This window comes from Delphinus delphis, unplaced genomic scaffold (genome assembly GCF_949987515.2).
Source record: "Delphinus delphis unplaced genomic scaffold, mDelDel1.2 scaffold_326, whole genome shotgun sequence".
Taxonomy (NCBI): domain Eukaryota; kingdom Metazoa; phylum Chordata; class Mammalia; order Artiodactyla; family Delphinidae; genus Delphinus; species Delphinus delphis.
In genome coordinates, this window is record NW_027192947.1 from 4,347 (window position 1) to 22,088 (window position 17,742).

Below are 17,742 nucleotides of genomic sequence, written 5' to 3' on the forward strand. Positions count from 1 at the left end.
GGACCACCAGGGAAGTCCCTAAGAATTTTCCTTATCTCAAAACCAATATTATAAGAACACTGAAGAGAGATTTTAACAGAAAAAAAAGACCCATCATAATTCTCCACCATTAGACCCAACCATTGGTCATCCAATCAGGACTTTGGGCAAGACAGTTAGGAGCTTGCCAAGGTAGGATGGTGTCCTGCCTTGGGGGGATCTACTTTAGGAAGCCTCTGGAAGGGCCAGGTCCTCGGGCCAGCCCACCTGTGAAGGCCCGGGGTGGTGGAGGTAAGGGGTGGGGGGGACCCTTTATCTCTCGACCTCCCTTCAATGGAGAAAGAGGTGGTAGGATGGGCGAAAAGGTGAGTAACACGTAGACCCTGCAGGAAGTCATCTCCCCAAATCTTCTCACGCCATGTCTTGGTGGGCTGACGGAAAACAGTTTCTTGCTTGCCTTTGCAGTCACCTATATAAGAAGAACCTTGATGTGACCAAAATCCGAAAGGGAAAACCTCAGCCACTTCTCAGAGTGGATGACCATGATTTCACCATGAGGCCCGCCTTTGGAGGTAAGACTGCGTCCTCCCCTCGGCCCTCTGGGGACTGATCCCAGGGCTGCTTCCTGCTGCTCCTGCACTGGGTTCCCTCAGACACAGCCCTCCCCCCGGGGTCCCTGATTTTCCCCCTCACACTCAGAGAAGCCCAGCTGGCTCCCAGTCACTAATTATCCCCAGGAGAAAAGAGCTGGAAGGAAGTGAGTGGAGAGGGCTGTTGAGAAAAGGACCTGAGGGTGATTAAGCTGTTTACATTCACCGAGGCCCAGCACTGCTGCTGCCAACTTTCCTTTATGAAAAAAATAAGAGCATAAGAGCTGCATGGGCAGGGGGCAGGGGGAGGGTGGGTGGCAGGGCTGGAGCGTCCACACAGAAAAGGACCCCCTGGCTCTGCTATCCCGTGCCTGGCTGGGAATTTGGGGTTCTGGGGGGGGCCCCCTGCTTGCCAATGCAGCGATAGTTTAACGCCTGGCAAAGGTCCCTTGCAGAATTGCCCCAAAGGAGCTTCCCTGCTTCGGCGGGGTGGGGAGGAGTGGTGGCCGGAACAGGAGGAATGCCACAGAGGGGAGGGGGCTGGGAAAGGAGCCAGCCATCTGCACCCACCAGGCAGGGAGAGGGATGAGAACTGCAGAATGCATGAGACACGGGGCCCACGTCCCCCCTGTGCAGGTGGGGAAACTGAGGCCCGGAGCATGGCCGCTGATGGGCCTCCGGCCAGAGAGACCTAGGCAGGAGGGTTTCCATTTCCCCTTTATCTCGCTCTTGAGCTCCTCTCAGGTGCAAACGTTCTCCTGGGGCAGCAGGAAGAAGTAGAGGTGACTTGTGGGCAAGTCACCGACCCTCTCTGAGCTTCTGCTTGCTGGTTTGTGAAATGGGGATAGTAATCCGTCCATCTGGGGCTGCTGTCAGGATTAAACGAGATCATGTATGTAAAGCCCTGGCACATACAGGCTCACAGCCCCTTAGAAAAACCCAGCTGTCAGGCCTCCCTCGTGTGACTGTTAGGGGATTAGGACATTAATTTATCCCAGAGGCCGTTGCAATTTACAAGGACTCAAAGCCTCCCACTCAGTTCCCTGAGGCCTGACACCTGCCGAGCAGGAGAAGAGAGCAGGTGACAGATGACAAGCCCCTGCCTCTTCCTCCTGCCCGGATGGAATGCTGCACAGCTAGGGGTTCTGGTGCCCTCGAGGGCTTGTTTTGGGTAATGCCACCAAAGAGTTTTTTCTAAAATTCAATAACATTTCCGTGAATAAGCAGCTCTAAAATTAGCTGTATGTGCTCCAGGAAGTCCAAGCTAGACATCCTTGCTCCCCTTGCCTTTCCTCTAGAGGGTCGGGTAAGATGCAGAGGGCGACTGGAACAAGGTTGACAAACAACAGCATTAATGACAACGAACAACTTCTAGTGACTTCTGTTTCAGGCACCATTCTACTCAGGGTGCTTACAGACACGATCTGACTTCATTCCTCACAACTCTGTGAAGTAGGTACTATTATTATGCCCAGATGGGGAAACTGAGGCGCGGAGAGGTGAGGTGACTGGTCCAGGTCACACAGCTACTGAGGCAGGCCCACTCTCCTAGCTGGGTCTCTTTCTTACCCCCTCAATCCGCATGTCCCCCAGTGCTGGGCCACTAGGCAGAGCAGGCGTGTTTAGGGCTCACAAGGAATACTCCTAGGGGCCCCTGATAAGATGTTATTTTAAAGTCAGAAGAAAAAAAGAAAATTTTAGGTAGAAGAAAATGTTAATATATAATATTAATATATTCATCTTTATACCACCACAGTTGTATGCTTTTTAAATATGTTTTTTCTGGTGGAAGGGCCCACGAAGGCAAAAGTGCCCAGCACCCTCAAAAGTCGCAACGTGACCCTGCCTCAGTGCACAGTGTTGTAGGGCAGCTGTGTGTATCTGGGTGTGGGTGATCTTCTGAATAACACATTGTAACTTTCTGACGGAGGCTGATGTTGCGGCAGGAGCCTGAGCCATCACCTGGTTAGGACTTTCAGTTTACAGAAGAAGAGCCTGGGGTCCAGGGGGTTAAGTGATGGCCACAGAACAACTGGGGGCAGAACTTGGGTTTCCTCTGTGATGTCACATGCAAAAGTGAAAGCCTCATTAAAACGCCCTCCTCCTCTGGGAGAAAGCCAGGGGAGCCAGGAGCTAGCTCTCAGGACTGGCAGGTGAAATCCTGCCACGTTCCCAGAAAACCCAGGTCTGAGTAGAATCATCCAACAGGCTGCGGCCTCAGTCAGGGTGCTCCTTCCTCAAGCCACGTTTGAGGAGCAAATTGGACTTCGTGTATCCTGATCCCTGCAGCTTCTGGTGCCGCCCAGAGTGTGAGGATGAGGACAGTCCCTTGCCCCTGCCTGAGTGAGCCTCTGAGTCTGGGAAAGACCCTGACTTTAGGGAAAGCCGCCGGGGAAGGAGGCGTCACCTCCAGCAGGTGCGGTAAGACCTGAGGCTCTTACATCAGCTGTCAAGATCTGGGTCACTAAAGCCAAGGGAGGGGCTATACCTCCTTTCCGAGCCCTCCGCCCAGAGCAGCTGGTCTTCTGGGCACCGTTTCTCCCCTGCAGGGCTTTCCTGGATGTCTAGATGTCACTTGGATGAAATAGGACCAGGGGAGCACATGGTGAGGTACACACACATGAACTCATAAATAAGAATCTTTGCAACTCGTGGAGTCCTGGCTGTTGCCAATCTGGCTCCCTGTGCACCGACGCCGGATAAAAATACGGAGACAGAGAACTGGAAGATAAGAGATAGAGAGGCTTTTGATTTTCCTTCCCAGGCAAAGGGAAGACACAGGAGGCTAACGCCTCAAGAACTGTGCCCGCCTCCTTGGGGAATCGGAGACGATCTTACACGTGGGGCTCGGCTCAAAGGGGTATATGATAAGGATCAAAAGTAGTGAAGGTCTTGCATTTCTTTTCTTCTGCAAATTCATGGCCAAAGCTGGCATCAGGCAGCTCAGCACCCGGGTCTGGTGTCCCTGAAGTTATCGGCCCGTGAACTCCTTTCTGAGATGAAGAGTGCTACAAGGGAGTGTAGGGGGAGAAGAAAGGCCAGGTGCAACGGGTCATTTGTATGGAGTCAGAGAGGAATCAGCTTTGTGAAGGACAAGTCTAGCTACAAGTGTTTGTTAGTAGTAACAGCTAAACAATAACCAAGATTGCTTAACTCTTTCAGACCTGTTTATGTTGATTCCCCAGCCTGTTCATTGTTTCCTTATTTTCCTTGTTTATCAGAAAGGTCTCATTTCTATTTTTGCTGCAACATGGCCAAGCAGGCTGGATGGGGCCATCAGAGGAGGGAGCTTCCCACCGCCTGGGGTTCCAATGATTGCCATAATCCATAATCCCTGGAGCATCTGCAGATGGTTTAGAGCCAAGAAGCCTTCCTTGCAGGTCCTCCTGAGGGTCTCCATTCCATCCAGCTCCTCACTTCTGCGCAGAGGCACTGGCCAGGGGGTGGGTGTGTCTCTGAGGGAGGAGGCTGGCAGACAGCACATAGATGGCTCTGTGTGACTAAGAGAAAGCCCGCCTTCCTTGGGGGCAGCCCTGTGCCAGATACCTGGTCCAAAGCAGAGCCTGGGCTCAACCGGCCCTAATGCCTGCCCAGCCTAACACGCCCCTCTAAAAGGCAGCCATGCACGCTCAGCGGGCCACGCCAACAAGACGTCCGTCAACAACTGTGGGGTGTGTGTTGCATCCCTGTCTTCTCTTCCTAACTTGTTTTTCGAAGAGGGGCTTCCTTGTGGACTGACATTTAAAAATAATTGCTAGAGAGGAATTTGCCTAAGGCTAGATATCCCTCGGATGACCTTTTCAGTCTGGAAAAAGAAAAGATTAAAAATCTAGCAGCTTCCTAATAATCCCAGGGATCAGTTGAAACAAAAATATCTGGTCTAAGCTCCCAGCTGCCTGGTTTGCTGGTGTGTCCTGGTTAGGAGAACCTCCAGAGGCCTGGGGTTTCCCCTCCATTTGTTAGGAGAACGAGTGCAATGCTGATTTTTTAAAATTAAAAAGACTGCTAAAACGTACATAGCATAAAATGCACCATTTTAACCATACAGTTCAGTGGCGAAAGAATATTCGCGTTGTTGTGCAATCGTCACCAGCATACATCTCCAGGACTTTTTCATCTTCCTAAATTGTCAATGAAACAATAACTCTTTTTTTGAAAAAAACAAATTTATCTGTTTATTTTTGGCTGCGCACGGGCTTTCTCTAGTTGCAGAGAGCAGGGGCTGCTCTTCGTTGTGGTGCGTGGGCTTCTCATTGTGGTGGCTTCTCTTGTTGCAGAGCATGGGCTCTAGGCATGCGGGCTTCAGTAGTTGTGGCTTGCGGGCTCTAGAGCGCAGGCTCAGTAGTTGTGGCGCACGGACTTAGTTGCTCTGCGGCATGTGGGATCCTCCTGGACCAGGGATCGAACCCGTGTCCCCTGCATTGGCAGGCAGATCCTTAACCACTGCACCACCAGGGAAGTCCCGAAACAATAACTCTTTACTCCTGCTTCCCCCTGCCCCTGGCAACCACCATTCCCCTTTCTGTCTCTATGAATTTGACCGCTCTAGGTTTCTCATGTTAGTGGAATCATACAGTATTTGTCTTTTTGTGACTGGCTTATTCACTTAGCATTATGCCTTCGAGGTTCATCCATGTTGTAGCGTGTAAGGCCAAATAATATTCCATTGTATGAATATATCACGTCTTGTTTAAGTGCCATTCATCTGTCAGTGGACATTTGGGTTGTTTTTACCTTTTGGCTCCCGGGAATAATTCTGCCATGGACATGTGTGTGCAAACATCTATTCAAGACCCTGTTTTCAATTCTTCGGGGTTTATACCCAGAAGTGGAATTGCTGGGTCACGTGGTAGCTCTATGTTTAGTTTTTTCAGAAACTCCCACACTTTCTTCTACAGCAGCTGCATCAGTTTACATCCTCACCAGCATGATACTGATTTTTAATTCAAACTGTAGAGATGGAAGGTAAAGGAGGGGTGTAATGTCATCACGGATTCTTTTGAATTACATCCAAGGAGTTTGTTAGGATGGTCAGGAAGTGACCACAAAGTAGGTTAGGTTCTCCAACCAAAATACTTTCACTTTCATTCATAAGACAAGTACAGTGTGTTTTGGAGCTGTTATGTGTGAAACAGGGTCCATGGCATTCGGGGACCCAGCAGTGAGCAAGACAGCCACAGTCCTTGGAGTGTCAATGCTCTGGTTGGGGAGACCAGTGTTAATGAAATCCTCACATCAAGTTGTTAAATTATGGAGAGCTGCTGGAAGGACAGGGGAGCCGTGGGGTGCGAGCAGCAGGGTCTGGCCGTGGGCACCAGGGAAGGGTGGCCCCGAGGAGCCTGGGAGGATGAAGGCCAAGGAGCCACCCTTGCCGGGAAGGGTGTGCATTCGGTCACTCCGCCTGACACGACAGTGTTCCCAGGAAGCTAACAGTCTACAAGGGAAACAGAGAAATGACTAAGTGCAGTCAAGTATCACAGAAGCAATGTAGGGCATCTCTGCTGACGGGGGGAACTGAGTGGTCAGCTCCATCCAGAGAGAGGAAACCAGCAAGCTGGCAGTGACGCCTTCATTCAGGAGGCGATACTCGCAATGAGTCGGGAAAGATGCGCAGGGGGTGAGCCCAGCGGGTGGGAGGGAAGGAGGGATCAGGGAGGAGGGTGCTCACGGATAACAGGAGGGCAGCGGAATGCGAGCAGCGTGTGTGTGTGTGTGTGTGTGTGTGTGTGTGTGTGTGTGCATATGTGTGTAGAGGGGGCAGTGCAGCCCAGGCTGCGGAAGGGCAAGATGATACCTGTGCTTTAGAAAGCTCCCTGAGGGTCTGCTAGGAAGAGGCTGGAGCAGCTAAGAATGGATGCGGGACGCTAGCTGGCCACTTCAGCCATGGTCCAGGTCTGAGTTGATGGGGGTTAAGCTAAGGCCTAGAAAGAATGGATAAAGAAGATGTGTGGCTTCCCCAGTGGCGTAGTGGTTAAGAATCCGCCTGCCAATGCAGGGGACTCAGGTTCGAGCCCTGGTCTGGAAAGATCCCACATGCCGCAGAGCAACTAAGCCCGTGCACCACAGCTACTGAACCTGCGCACCTAGAGCCCGTGCTCTGCAACAAGAGAAACCACCGCAATGAGAACCCCTCACAACGCAACAAAGAATAGCCCCTCTCGCTGCAACTAGAGAAAGCCCACGTGCAGCAACGAAGACCCAACGCAGACAAAAATAAATAACTAAACTAAAAAAAAAAAGATGTGGTACATATATACAATGTAATATTAGCCATAAAAAAATGAAATAATGCCATTTGCAGCAACATGGATGAACCTAGAGATTTTCATACTGAGTGAAGTAAGTCAGACAGAGAAAGACAAATATCATATGATATCACTCATATGTGGAATCTAATTTTAAAAAATGATACAAATGAACTTATTTACAAACCAGAAACAGACTCACAGATTTCAGAAACAAACTTATGGTTACCAAAGGGAAAATGTTAGGGGGACGGATAAATCAGGAGTTTGGGATTAACATACACACACTACTATACATAAGATAGATAACCAACAAGGACCTACTGTATAGCACAGGGAACTCTACTCAATATTCTGTGATAACCTATATCAGAAGAGAATCTGAAAAAGAATGGATATATGTATATGTATAACTGAGTCACTTTGCTGTACACCTAAAACGAACACAACATTGTAAATCAACTATACTCCAATTAAAAAAAAAAAAGTGGAGGGATCGTGAGAAGTGAAGGAGGGAGACAGCCACCGCTGGAACCGGAGGAAGCTGGGACACCTGAGTGTCTGCCTGGGGGCGGCCATCCACCCAGAAGGAGCCCAGGCGGGAGGCATTGGGAAAAGCTACAGTAACAGTGGGGGGACAGTGGAGAGTTTAATGAAGGTCTGTTCACAAAGGGGTGGGCAGGGTTAAAGGAAACCAGCAAGCTGGCAGTGAAGCCTTGAGGGCTGGAAGAGTGTGGAGCCTTCACCAGGTTAGGGGTGGAGGGCAAGAGGAGGGAGCAGTTCCCAGAATCTGGAAAAGAGCCAGAGCCTTGGGAAGGGGGTGCCCTACAGGGGAGCCCTGGCGTCCAGGAGAGGACGGGCCCATGAAGCCTGCAGGGAGGGCTGGGGGAGAGAATCAGTTCGTCTTCGTCTCCTCCAGCCTTCTGAGACCCGCTGGCACCTTCATTGGCTGAACCAACCAGAAGGCAGAAGACGAGGGCCCGCTGTGAGCAGCGGCCATAGGTCAAGGCAAGGAGGTCCTGTGTGTGATCCTCACCTGCACTCAGGGCGTGGTCTGTGGGCCAAGAGGACGTGCCCACCTGAGATTTCCCTTCTAGGCCACACTTGGGTACTGGGACCCAGAATCATGTCCACACAGCCCAGAGCCCACCTCGGGACCTGCCTGGGCCTCCTCCCTAGGCGAGCCCCAGGGGTGGGGTTGGGGGCTGTACTGCGCATGCGGGGTCCCCCCCCTCCCCTCTCCCCTCCCCCCTCCCCCCTCCCCTCTCCCCTCCCCTCTCCCCTCCCCCTCCTTTCCCCTTCCCCCTCCCCTCCCCTTCCACCCCTCCCCTTCCACCCCTCCCCTTCCATCCCTCCCCTTCCACCCCTCCCCAGCCCTACCCCACCCCACCCCACCCCACCCCCTGGTGCTGAGTGGGGCTGAGGGCTGCCTTTCAGACGGCTTTGGATAGAGCTCAGATAGTGGGCAGGGGTGTCCACCGGCACACGCCAGGCTCTTCTCTGTGCCGGCTGCTGCTGTGGGTGGGAAAAGGGCAGCTCCGGAGCTGGGCCCGCTCTCCCTGCCCTGCCATGTCCCAGCCGGAGCTCCCAGGAGTCAGAGTTCTGAGGCTGGGCTTGGCCTTCCGGGTTGATATGAACATGTATTTGTCAAAGAAGTAGGGGAGGCTATATATCTTTTTGCAGTTTCTTAGCTTGATTTATAACCTTTAGACATTCAAACATGTGGCATATGGGCCCCCAGTTGTGCTCCTGCCTGGGGGTGGGTTTGTAAATGTGGACGCTGCCCTTACTGGTCAGCTGCCCAGCACAGAGCAGGGCGGAGTGTGGGTCTGCTTTCCCAGAGGGGCAACGGCTGGACCGGCCGAGATTGAGTGAGCGGGGAAGGTGGGACCAGGGGCAGGTTGGGGCAATGGCTGGGCCTGCAGTACTCTCCCCATGTCAGCTTCTAGAGCACAGGAGAACCCTTCCTGCACCACATGCAACCACCAAAGGGCTGAATTTAGGAGATGAAATACTGGCTCCTGTGCTTCCTTGAGATACTTGCAAAACCCATACTTCCGGCCATCACTTAGGCAACCTGCTGATTTTCTATCAGCTTTCTCTTAGGTGACTCAGGCAGGGAGCTGTGGAGACCTTGCTGATTTTGCCCCCCTCCCTCCTGCCCTTTCCCCTCCTAGATCAACCAAGTTGAATCAATTCATGCATCACAGTGTCTCTCAGATCTGCCCCCTCACACCACACATTCTCAATGCCTTCTTGGGGGGGTGAAAAAAATCTTAGACATTACAATGCTTGTGGCCCTCCAAAGCTCCACCTTCCCTTCCCATCTTATTCCTTAGTATTTAATTTAAATTTAAATGAATTCATACTTAAATAAATTAAATTTTCTCTTTCGTGGATGATAATGATAAGAAGGTTGGAAGCACTACCGAAACCAACACCATGGCCCCCAAACCACACCTCATAGCCAAATTCACCTTCTGGAAACACCCCTTCCCTGTGCTGCTCCCTCAGAAACTTCAGGGCTTCCCATATTCCACGGGATGAAATGCAGACCCGCCTCTCCCCTCTGTGTCCCGAAAGTTCCACGGTCTGGCCCAGCTGCCTCCCCAGCTTACCTCCCCCTGACAGGACTCTTCTGTCGTAGAAGGCTGTCTCTTGCTGCACGTCCGTTCTCGAGTCTGCTATGAACATCTGTCCATGGTGGCCCCCTTGCTTCATCTGACAGCCTGTCCGATGAAAGAGAAATTAAGGAAAGAATCCCATTCACCATTGCAACAAAAAGAATAAAATACCTAGGAATAAATCTACCTAGGGAGACAAAAGACCTGTATGCAGAAAACTATAAGACACTGATGAAAGAAATTAAAGATGATACAAACAGATGGAGAGATATACCATGTTCTTGGATTGGAAGAATCAATATTGTGAAAATGACTATATTGCCCAAAGGAATCTACAGATTCAGTGCAATCCTTATCAAATTACCAATGGCTTTTTTTACAGAACTAGAACAAAAAAATCTTAAAATTTGTATGGAGACACAAAAGATCCCGAATAGCCAAAGCAGTCTTGAGGAAAAAAAAAACGGAGCTGGAGGAATCAGACTCCCTGACTTCAGACTATACTACAAAGCTAAAGTAATGAAGATAATATGGTACTGGCACAAAAGCAGAAATATAGATCAATGGAACAGGATAGAAAGCCCAGAGATAAACCCACGCTCCTATGGTCAACTAATCTATGACAAAGGAGGCAAGGATATACAATGGAGAAAAGACAGTCTCTTCAATAAGTGGTGCTGGGAAAACTGGACAGGTACGTGTAAAGGAATGAAATTAGAACACTCCCTAACACCATACACAAAAATAAACTCAAAATGGATTAAAGACCTAAATGTAAGACCGGACATTATAAAACTCTTAGAGGGAAACATAGGAAGAACAGTCTTTGACATAAATCACAGCAAGATGGTTTTTGACCCACCTCCTAGAGAAATGGAAATAAAAACAAGAATAAACAAATGGGACCTAAGGAAACTTAAAAGCTTTTGCACAGCAAAGGAAACTATAAACAAGACCAAAAGCCAACCCTCAGAATGGGAGAAAAAATTTGCAAACGAAGCAACAGGAAATCTCCAAAATACATAAACAGCTCATGTAGCTCAATATCAGAAAAACAAACAACCCAATCCAAAAATGGGCAGAAGACCTAAATAGACATTTCTAAAGAAGACATACAGATGGCCAAGAGGCACATGAAAAGCTGCTTGAAATCACTAATTATTAGAGAAATGCCAACCAAATCTACAATGAGGTATCACCTCACACCAGTTAGAATGGGCATCATCAGAATATCTGCAAACAACAAATGCTGGAGAGGGTGTGGAGAAAAGGGAACCCTCTTGCACTGTTGGTGGGAATGTAAATTGATACAGCCACTATGGAGAACAGTATGGAGGTCCCTTAAAAAACTAAAAATAGAATTACCATATGACCCAGCAATCCCACTACTGGGCATATACCCTGAGAAAACCATAATTCAAAAAGACACATGCACCCCAGTGTTCATTGCAGCACTATTTACATTAGCCAGGTCATGGAATCAACCTAAATGCCCATCGACAGATGAATGGATAAAGAAGATGTAGTACATATATTACTCAGCCATAAAAAGGAATGAAATTGGGTCATGTGTAGAGACGTGGATGGACCTAGAGACTGTCATACAGAGTAGAGTAAGTCAGAAAGAGAAAAACAAATATTGTATATTAACGCATATATGTGGAATCTAGAAAAATGGGACCGATGAACCGGTTTGCAAGGCAGAAATAGAGACACAGATGTAGAGAACAAACGTATGGACACCAAGGGGGGAAAGCGGGGAGTGGGGGTGAGGGGGTGGGAGGGTGGGAGGGGGTGGGATGAACTGGGAGATTGGGATTGACATGTATACACTAATATGTATAAAATAGGTAAATAATAAGAACCTGCTGTATAAAAAAATTTTTTTTAATAAATTAAAAAAAAAAGGAATGCTCTGGTCAGCATAATGCATTCGTTAGAGCAGGGGCTCTGGAAGTGGACCCCTGGGATCAGCTTGTGGTGTGCCTCTCTCTGATGGGGACCTCCGTCGCTTCTCTAGTCCTCAGATTCTCACCTGTAGAATGGAGGTAATATCAGTACCTTCCTCACCAGATTGTCATGAAGACGGACTCAAGTGTCCTACAGGAAGCACTGAACACAGTAGAGACCGTGTGTGTGTGTGTGTGTGTGTGTGTGTGTGCGTGTGTGTGTGTGTTGGGGGGAAGGGGATGGTGGAAGCAGTGCATCAAAGCACTGGTTGCTGACGTGATAAAGACATGGCTACGGCCCCAGGGAGCTCATGGCCTCCTAGACTCACAGCATACGCTCCCTTAGGGCCTCTCCTGGGATAAAGGCTTGTACTGTTACTATTACTATGATCTGTTCTGCTCACAACGCTTCTGACTCAAATGTGTGGGTTTTCCGCACCAAGCAATTCCCCTGTTGTCTGTGGACACCAGCTGGGTGTCCTACAATTTAATTCAGTTCTAACACTACCTGGGGTTAGTGCAGACACCACAGGTTAAGGGCTCAGGCCCAGAAGACTGCCCCTCAGTTCAGATACCAATCACAAGTAGTAGGTCCCCGAGTTACCTGCACTTCTCTCCGACTTGGCTGCAAAATTGAGGGTTCCCACAACCCCCTTCTCAGGTGTGATAATTTGCTATAATGGCTCATAGAATCAGGGAAACACTTTACTTATGGTTCCCAGCTTATTATAAAGAACATTATATAAGACACAGATGGATAGCGGATGAAGAGGGGCATAGGGTGAGGACCGGAAGGGTGCTGAGCTCAGGGGTTTCTGTCCCGCGGAGCTGGGGGCACTACCTTCCTGGCATGTGGATGTGTTCACCAACCAGGAAGCTCACTGAACCCTGTTGTTCAGGGGTTTTATGGATGTTCCACTGTGTAGACACGATTGATGAAATCATTGGCCACTGGTGATTAATTCAACCTCCAGCCCCTCCCCCCTCCCCCTCCTTGGGAGTTGGGAGGTGGGGCTGAAAGCTCCAACCCTCTAATCACATGGCTGTTCCTTGGCAACCAGCCCCATCTTGAAACTATCCAGGAGCCCAGGAGAGCCACCACACTAGCATAAACTCAGGTGTGGTTAGTAAGGGGTTGTTATAAATAACAAAATACACTCCTCTCACCCCTCTCACTCAGGAAGTTACAAGGGTTTTAGGAGCTCTGTGCCAGGAACTGGGGCTGAGGACCAAATACATATTTCTCATTATATCACAATATCACAACTGCTGTGTCACTTTGCAAGGTTAATGCCTAGTTACGTCTCCAGCTGGACTGTCTCCAATGTGATGCCTTCCTAGGGAATTTTCTAGGAACGCATGTGTTTCACCCAGTATACTTTAGCTCCACCCCCATTTAAGGTGCCCTCTGTGTTTAGGGCACCCAGACTGTGAGGGGAGACCCTCCCGAATGCTCCCATGCTTTACTCCGTAGCCTTCAGCCCCTGAACTTCCAAGCCACTGGAGTCTGGCCACCAAGGCCCCAAATGCCACTCAGCTGGCCCAGCTGAGGCCCATGGAGCCAGTTCAAGGCAGGGTCATGCCTCATTTTGGAGCTGGGGTCTCCTCCCTGAATGCTTCTCAGGCCTCCCTGGCTCTGCCTCCCCTGTTCCTCATGCTGGGTAAGGTCTAGTGCTCCATTGTTACAGTGAACGGGCTAGAGCGCCAAAGCTAGGGAGAAAGCCAGCCTTCTGGGTCTCTGGCAGCCTTCTTCCCAGGATCTCCTGCCCTCAGAGGAGACCCCTCTGATTCCTCCTCAGTGCCTTTGGCCCTTCCCTTCTGGAGCACAAACCCTCACTCACACTCACACCCTGTTCCCGTTACCAAATTGAACTTGGGTCCACTTGGCCACCTCATAGCAAAGTCAATCTACTGTCCCTGGGTTGTGGTGAAGGGCAGCTTGTGCTCCAAAGACCTGACCACCCTGATTCCTTTCAGGGAAGGGTTTCTAAAGGCAACATTTGGAGTAAGTGTTGCAACTTGTGGACTTCCTTCTGTTTGGTTGGTGGTGGGGTAACAGGGAGAGGCTTGGGGAATCTTAATCATCAGTCTTTTGGTTCCAACCAGTCTGCATGTAATCACCATCCTCTACTTGGGTGGGGGGCTCTTAGTTTCTGCAGAACAGCTCAGAGATATGGGTCAGATCATTATATATACCCGTTGAAGAGGAACTAGGACTCTGTTTTATCGCTGAACTATTGTTTAAGCTATCATTACTTTTCTTGTTTGACTGCTCTTCCTTTGTTTCTGCATTCCCTCACTTCCCTGATTAGTAACTGCTTGAGACTGGCACTCAGGGAAGGCCTAGGAGAATAAAGCCTTTTTCTACAAAAAAGAAATGGGGCACGTGGTAGGGGGTATTGTACCCAAGAGGGCCTCACAGGGTCCTGTTCAGTTTCAACCGCCACATTTCTTTGATACTCCTCAATCATCAGGGGAACAAGGGCAGGACAAGAAGGGGAACAAAGTTTTGGATAGAGGGGTTAATGATAAACTCGGCAGAGGAGCTCAGTTTCAGTGGGACTCAGTTTCACAACTACTGGCTCCTTCCCCTAAAATTAAACTCCTCTTCCTGGCCTCTTCCTCCTCTGCCATCCCCTCCAGGCAATCTCACTCCTTCCCTCCCTGACCCCATTTAACCCCGGTGACCAAGCAGGTCACCATGTGCCTGAAGGACGGGGTGCTGGGCAGTGGGGCAGGGCTGGGCCCCGAATAGACAAGTCTGTTTGGGATGTTAAATTTAAGAACTTGGTTAGATATCCAGGGGGGACCTCTGTTAGACTTCAACAACAACAGGGTCAGAGTCCGGGTCAGAGATCGAGCCCAGGAGGGGCCCAAGGACCTCAGAGAAGGAGCCAGGGAAGAGCTGTGTCACAGAGATGGAAGAGGGACGGGGTTTCAGCTAAGGAGGTTGGTCACGGGAGGGAGGTCAGGCTTGGGTAAAGACTGCTCGACTCAGCAAGTATTATGGGGGAAGGAAGGCATGGATAGGTAGGAAGTAGAGTCAGCTGGTGGAGATGGGATCGTGAAAAAGTTTGAAAACAAAGAGAAAAATGGTAACCAGGACATGGGACGTTGTAAAATCTCACTCCTGGGGGTTCCTTAAAGATCAGTTGTCCAGGGCTTCCCTGGTGGCGCAGTGGTGGAGAGTCCGCCTGCCGATGCAGGGGACACGGGTTCGTGCCCCGGTCTGGGAAGATTCCACGTGCCGCGGAGTGGCTGAGCGCGTGAGCCATGGCCGCTGAGCCTGCGCGTCCGGAGCCTGTGCTCCGCAACGGGAGAGGCTGCAACAGTGAGAGGCCCGCGTACCGCAAAAAAAAAAAAAAAAAAAAAGATCAGTTGTCCAGTGCCCTCAGACTTGACTGTAGATCAGCAGGACTTGTGATGTCTCCGGTGCAGGAGGCTCAGGGTGGGGTCCGAGAATTGCATCTCTAACAAATGCCTGCTGATGGTGATGCTGCTTGTGGAAGGGAGAGCCCCTGAGTCCAGCCTCGCCCACCCCACCCCAGGTGGATGGTTAAATGCCTGCCACATGGCACTCGCTGCCTGCTCAGGAAGCAGTGCTCACCATGAGAAAAGTCAGGCCTCTTTTAAAACTGAAATGTTTGATTACACCCAACAATAAGGGAAAGTGTCTCAACCAATATTTCAAATTAACTCAGACTTCGCAAGAAGTCCTCAAGGAAAGGGAAGGGCCATGGAGGAAAGTCAAGCCATGCAAGCTGCAGTGATGAACATCTTATAGTGTTGTTGCGTGTAACTATACATTCCATTGTATGAATATACCACAATGTATTTAACCTATTCTGTAGATAGACTGCGTCATGAGGTTTATATATCTTCCATTTTGCTGGATAATGCCTTCTAAGGTAGTTGTACCAATTTACACCCACCAGTGGCAGAGTATGAGCGTTCCTGTTGCTCCATATCCTTATCAACACTTGGTGTAGCTACTCTCATATGAGCCAAGTTTGTTAGTATATAGTAGTAATATCTCATTGTGGTTCTAAGGGAGCTGTTAATGCAGTTGAGTACTTTCTCATTTGTCTATTGTTTATTTCTTCTTTTGCAAAATGCCTATTCAAATCTCTTGCCCCTTTTTGTATTGGATTGTCTGATTTTTTCTTAATGGAACTCTTAGGAGTTTTTTATTTTATTTTTTTTATTTTTTTGCGGTACGCGGGCCTCTCACTGCTGCGGCCTCTCCCGTTGTGGAGCACAGGCTCCGGACGCGCAGGCTCAGTGGCCATGGCTCGCGGGTCCAACTGCTCCACGGCATGTGGGATCTTCCCGGACCAGGGCATGAACCCGCGTCCCCTGCATCGGCAGGCGGACTCTCAACCACTGCGCCACCAGGGAAGCCCCCTATCATATCCTTTTTATTGTCCAACCTATTCTTTATGTTCTCTCTTTTTTTTCTCCTTCCTTTCTTGCTTTTGTTTAGACTGATTATTTTTGGTTATACCTATTTTGGCTTTTCTATTTTAGTTTTGGAAATATATACCCTTACTACTTTTTTTTGTGGTTCCCTAGAAAACAACATGAATCTTTGGCTTATAGTACTAGTATGTTAAGTAACTATTTTTACTGTCCTCCAGACAATGCAAAGACCTCAGAACACTTTCACTCCATTTATACCTCTCCCTTCTTAAATGTTGTATATTTTTATTTAGTTTTTTCAATCCTACAACACATGGTTAATATTGTTTTATATAGTCAGTGTTCCCTTAGAATCATACATATATTTACTATTTTTGTTGGTCTTTCATTCTTGCATCTCCAGCTTTCTTTCTGGATCATGCTCCTTCTGCTTGAAAAACACCTTCATTTAGGGCAGGATGCCTGTTGGCAAATTCTGTTTTAATTTGTCTTAAAATTCTACCTCACATTTATTCTTGTAGAGTCAGTGGAGAAGAAATGACATATAGCTTTATTTCAAAAATGGATAAATCCCTAACGTGTGCTTTCCAGGACCATGTGAGGAGAAATAATTGCAGAAAGGCTAGGAACCAAGAATAGCTCTTGGCTAAACACGTATTTCCCTTCTGAATTTGTTGCCTCACTGGCTCTACTGCCTGAAATTCCACCAGTGACTTCCATTTGGCTCACCAGATCCCTCTCTGAAAGTAGAAAAACCCACGTCAGTGTTCAGGGGCCAATGCACAAATGCCTAGTTAGCTTATTTTCTTTCTAACACCTTATAGGACTCAATCATACTCTAAACATAAAACTGCTCACAGAAAAAGGAGAAAGACCAGTCATTTGGAAGAATTTCTCGAAAATCAGGTGGGGAAGGGCCACAAAATGAAGAGCTCGGGAGATCCTGGGGGTGGAGCGTTAGTCTTGGGCTGTGGGGCAAGTCAGAGGCAAAGGTCACCTCCATTGCACTTGGACCAAGGAGGGCAGAGCTGTTGGTCCCGTTCAAGCTTGGGGTGCGAGTCCCCGAGCGCAGCTCTGAAGCCTCCTGAGCACACAGATGTTTTCCAACAACCCAGGATCCTTGGAGCCTGACCTGCAGTCCCATGTGGGCAGTACCTCCAGAGGCTGAACGCCACCCTCACAGCCGTTATCAAATTTCTCTCCAAAGGACGGCTGGAACTGCGGAGAGCAAGGCAGGCCCCGGGGGACAGAGAGACACAGTGACAGGCACCAAGCAAGCTGTTGTACTTTATCTGGAAAATGTCCGTTGCCAAAACCAGCTGCTGGTCAAACACTGTGCCCATTATCTGAAAACCAGGCCACAGGGAAGTGGGTCCAAAGAGGGTGATGGCTATACTGTTTCTGCCCTTTGGCTCTTGGGACGACTGGATGTGGCACTTTAGAGAAAGGGAACAAGGGGGAAAGGTGATGAGGGTTAAGAGCTCCAGCCCTGGGCTGTTTTAATGTCTCAAGTGAAGGAAGGTCCGTCCAGGGGACGGGGAATTAACCAGCCCTGCTTCCCATGGTGATGTTGGGAACACACGGTCCCGCACAGGGGCTCAGGGGTCTGGGTCCTGGGAGGGGGCCCCAGCCAGGCTGCTGGAAGACCCTCCCTCGTGTTGCAGGCCCCTCGGGGGAGGAAGGCAGGCCAGTCAGCCCTGAGGAGGGGGGTTCAGCCTCACACTGGCCATTCCACTCTGCCCCTTCAGTGCCCTCCTGGAGCCTGGAGTGAGAGAAGGCTCCGGCTGTTAGAGCAGTCATCTCTCATGGGGCCTGACCTGAGCCCTCGGTTGAGAGCACAGGAAAATAAAAAGATCAGCTTATGACCCAATTTATCTGGGAGGGGAAAAGTAAAAATAAAAAATAAAATGTTGTGGGAATTCCCTGGCGGTCCAGT

At 49.5% G+C, this 17,742-nt stretch overlaps 1 protein-coding gene across 1 annotated transcript in view; it reads left to right on the plus strand.

Annotated features, from left to right (window-relative positions):
• The first annotated feature begins 451 nt into the window (after positions 1-451).
• LOC132419285 (gamma-aminobutyric acid receptor subunit rho-2) overlaps positions 452-17,742 on the plus strand; it is a 29,732-nt gene continuing 12,441 nt past the window's right edge. Inside the window, exon 1 of the mRNA XM_060003270.1 lies at positions 452-551. Coding sequence (XP_059859253.1) covers positions 533-551 — 19 coding nt within the window. The 5' untranslated portion in view covers positions 452-532. The remainder of the gene's footprint in view (positions 552-17,742) is intronic.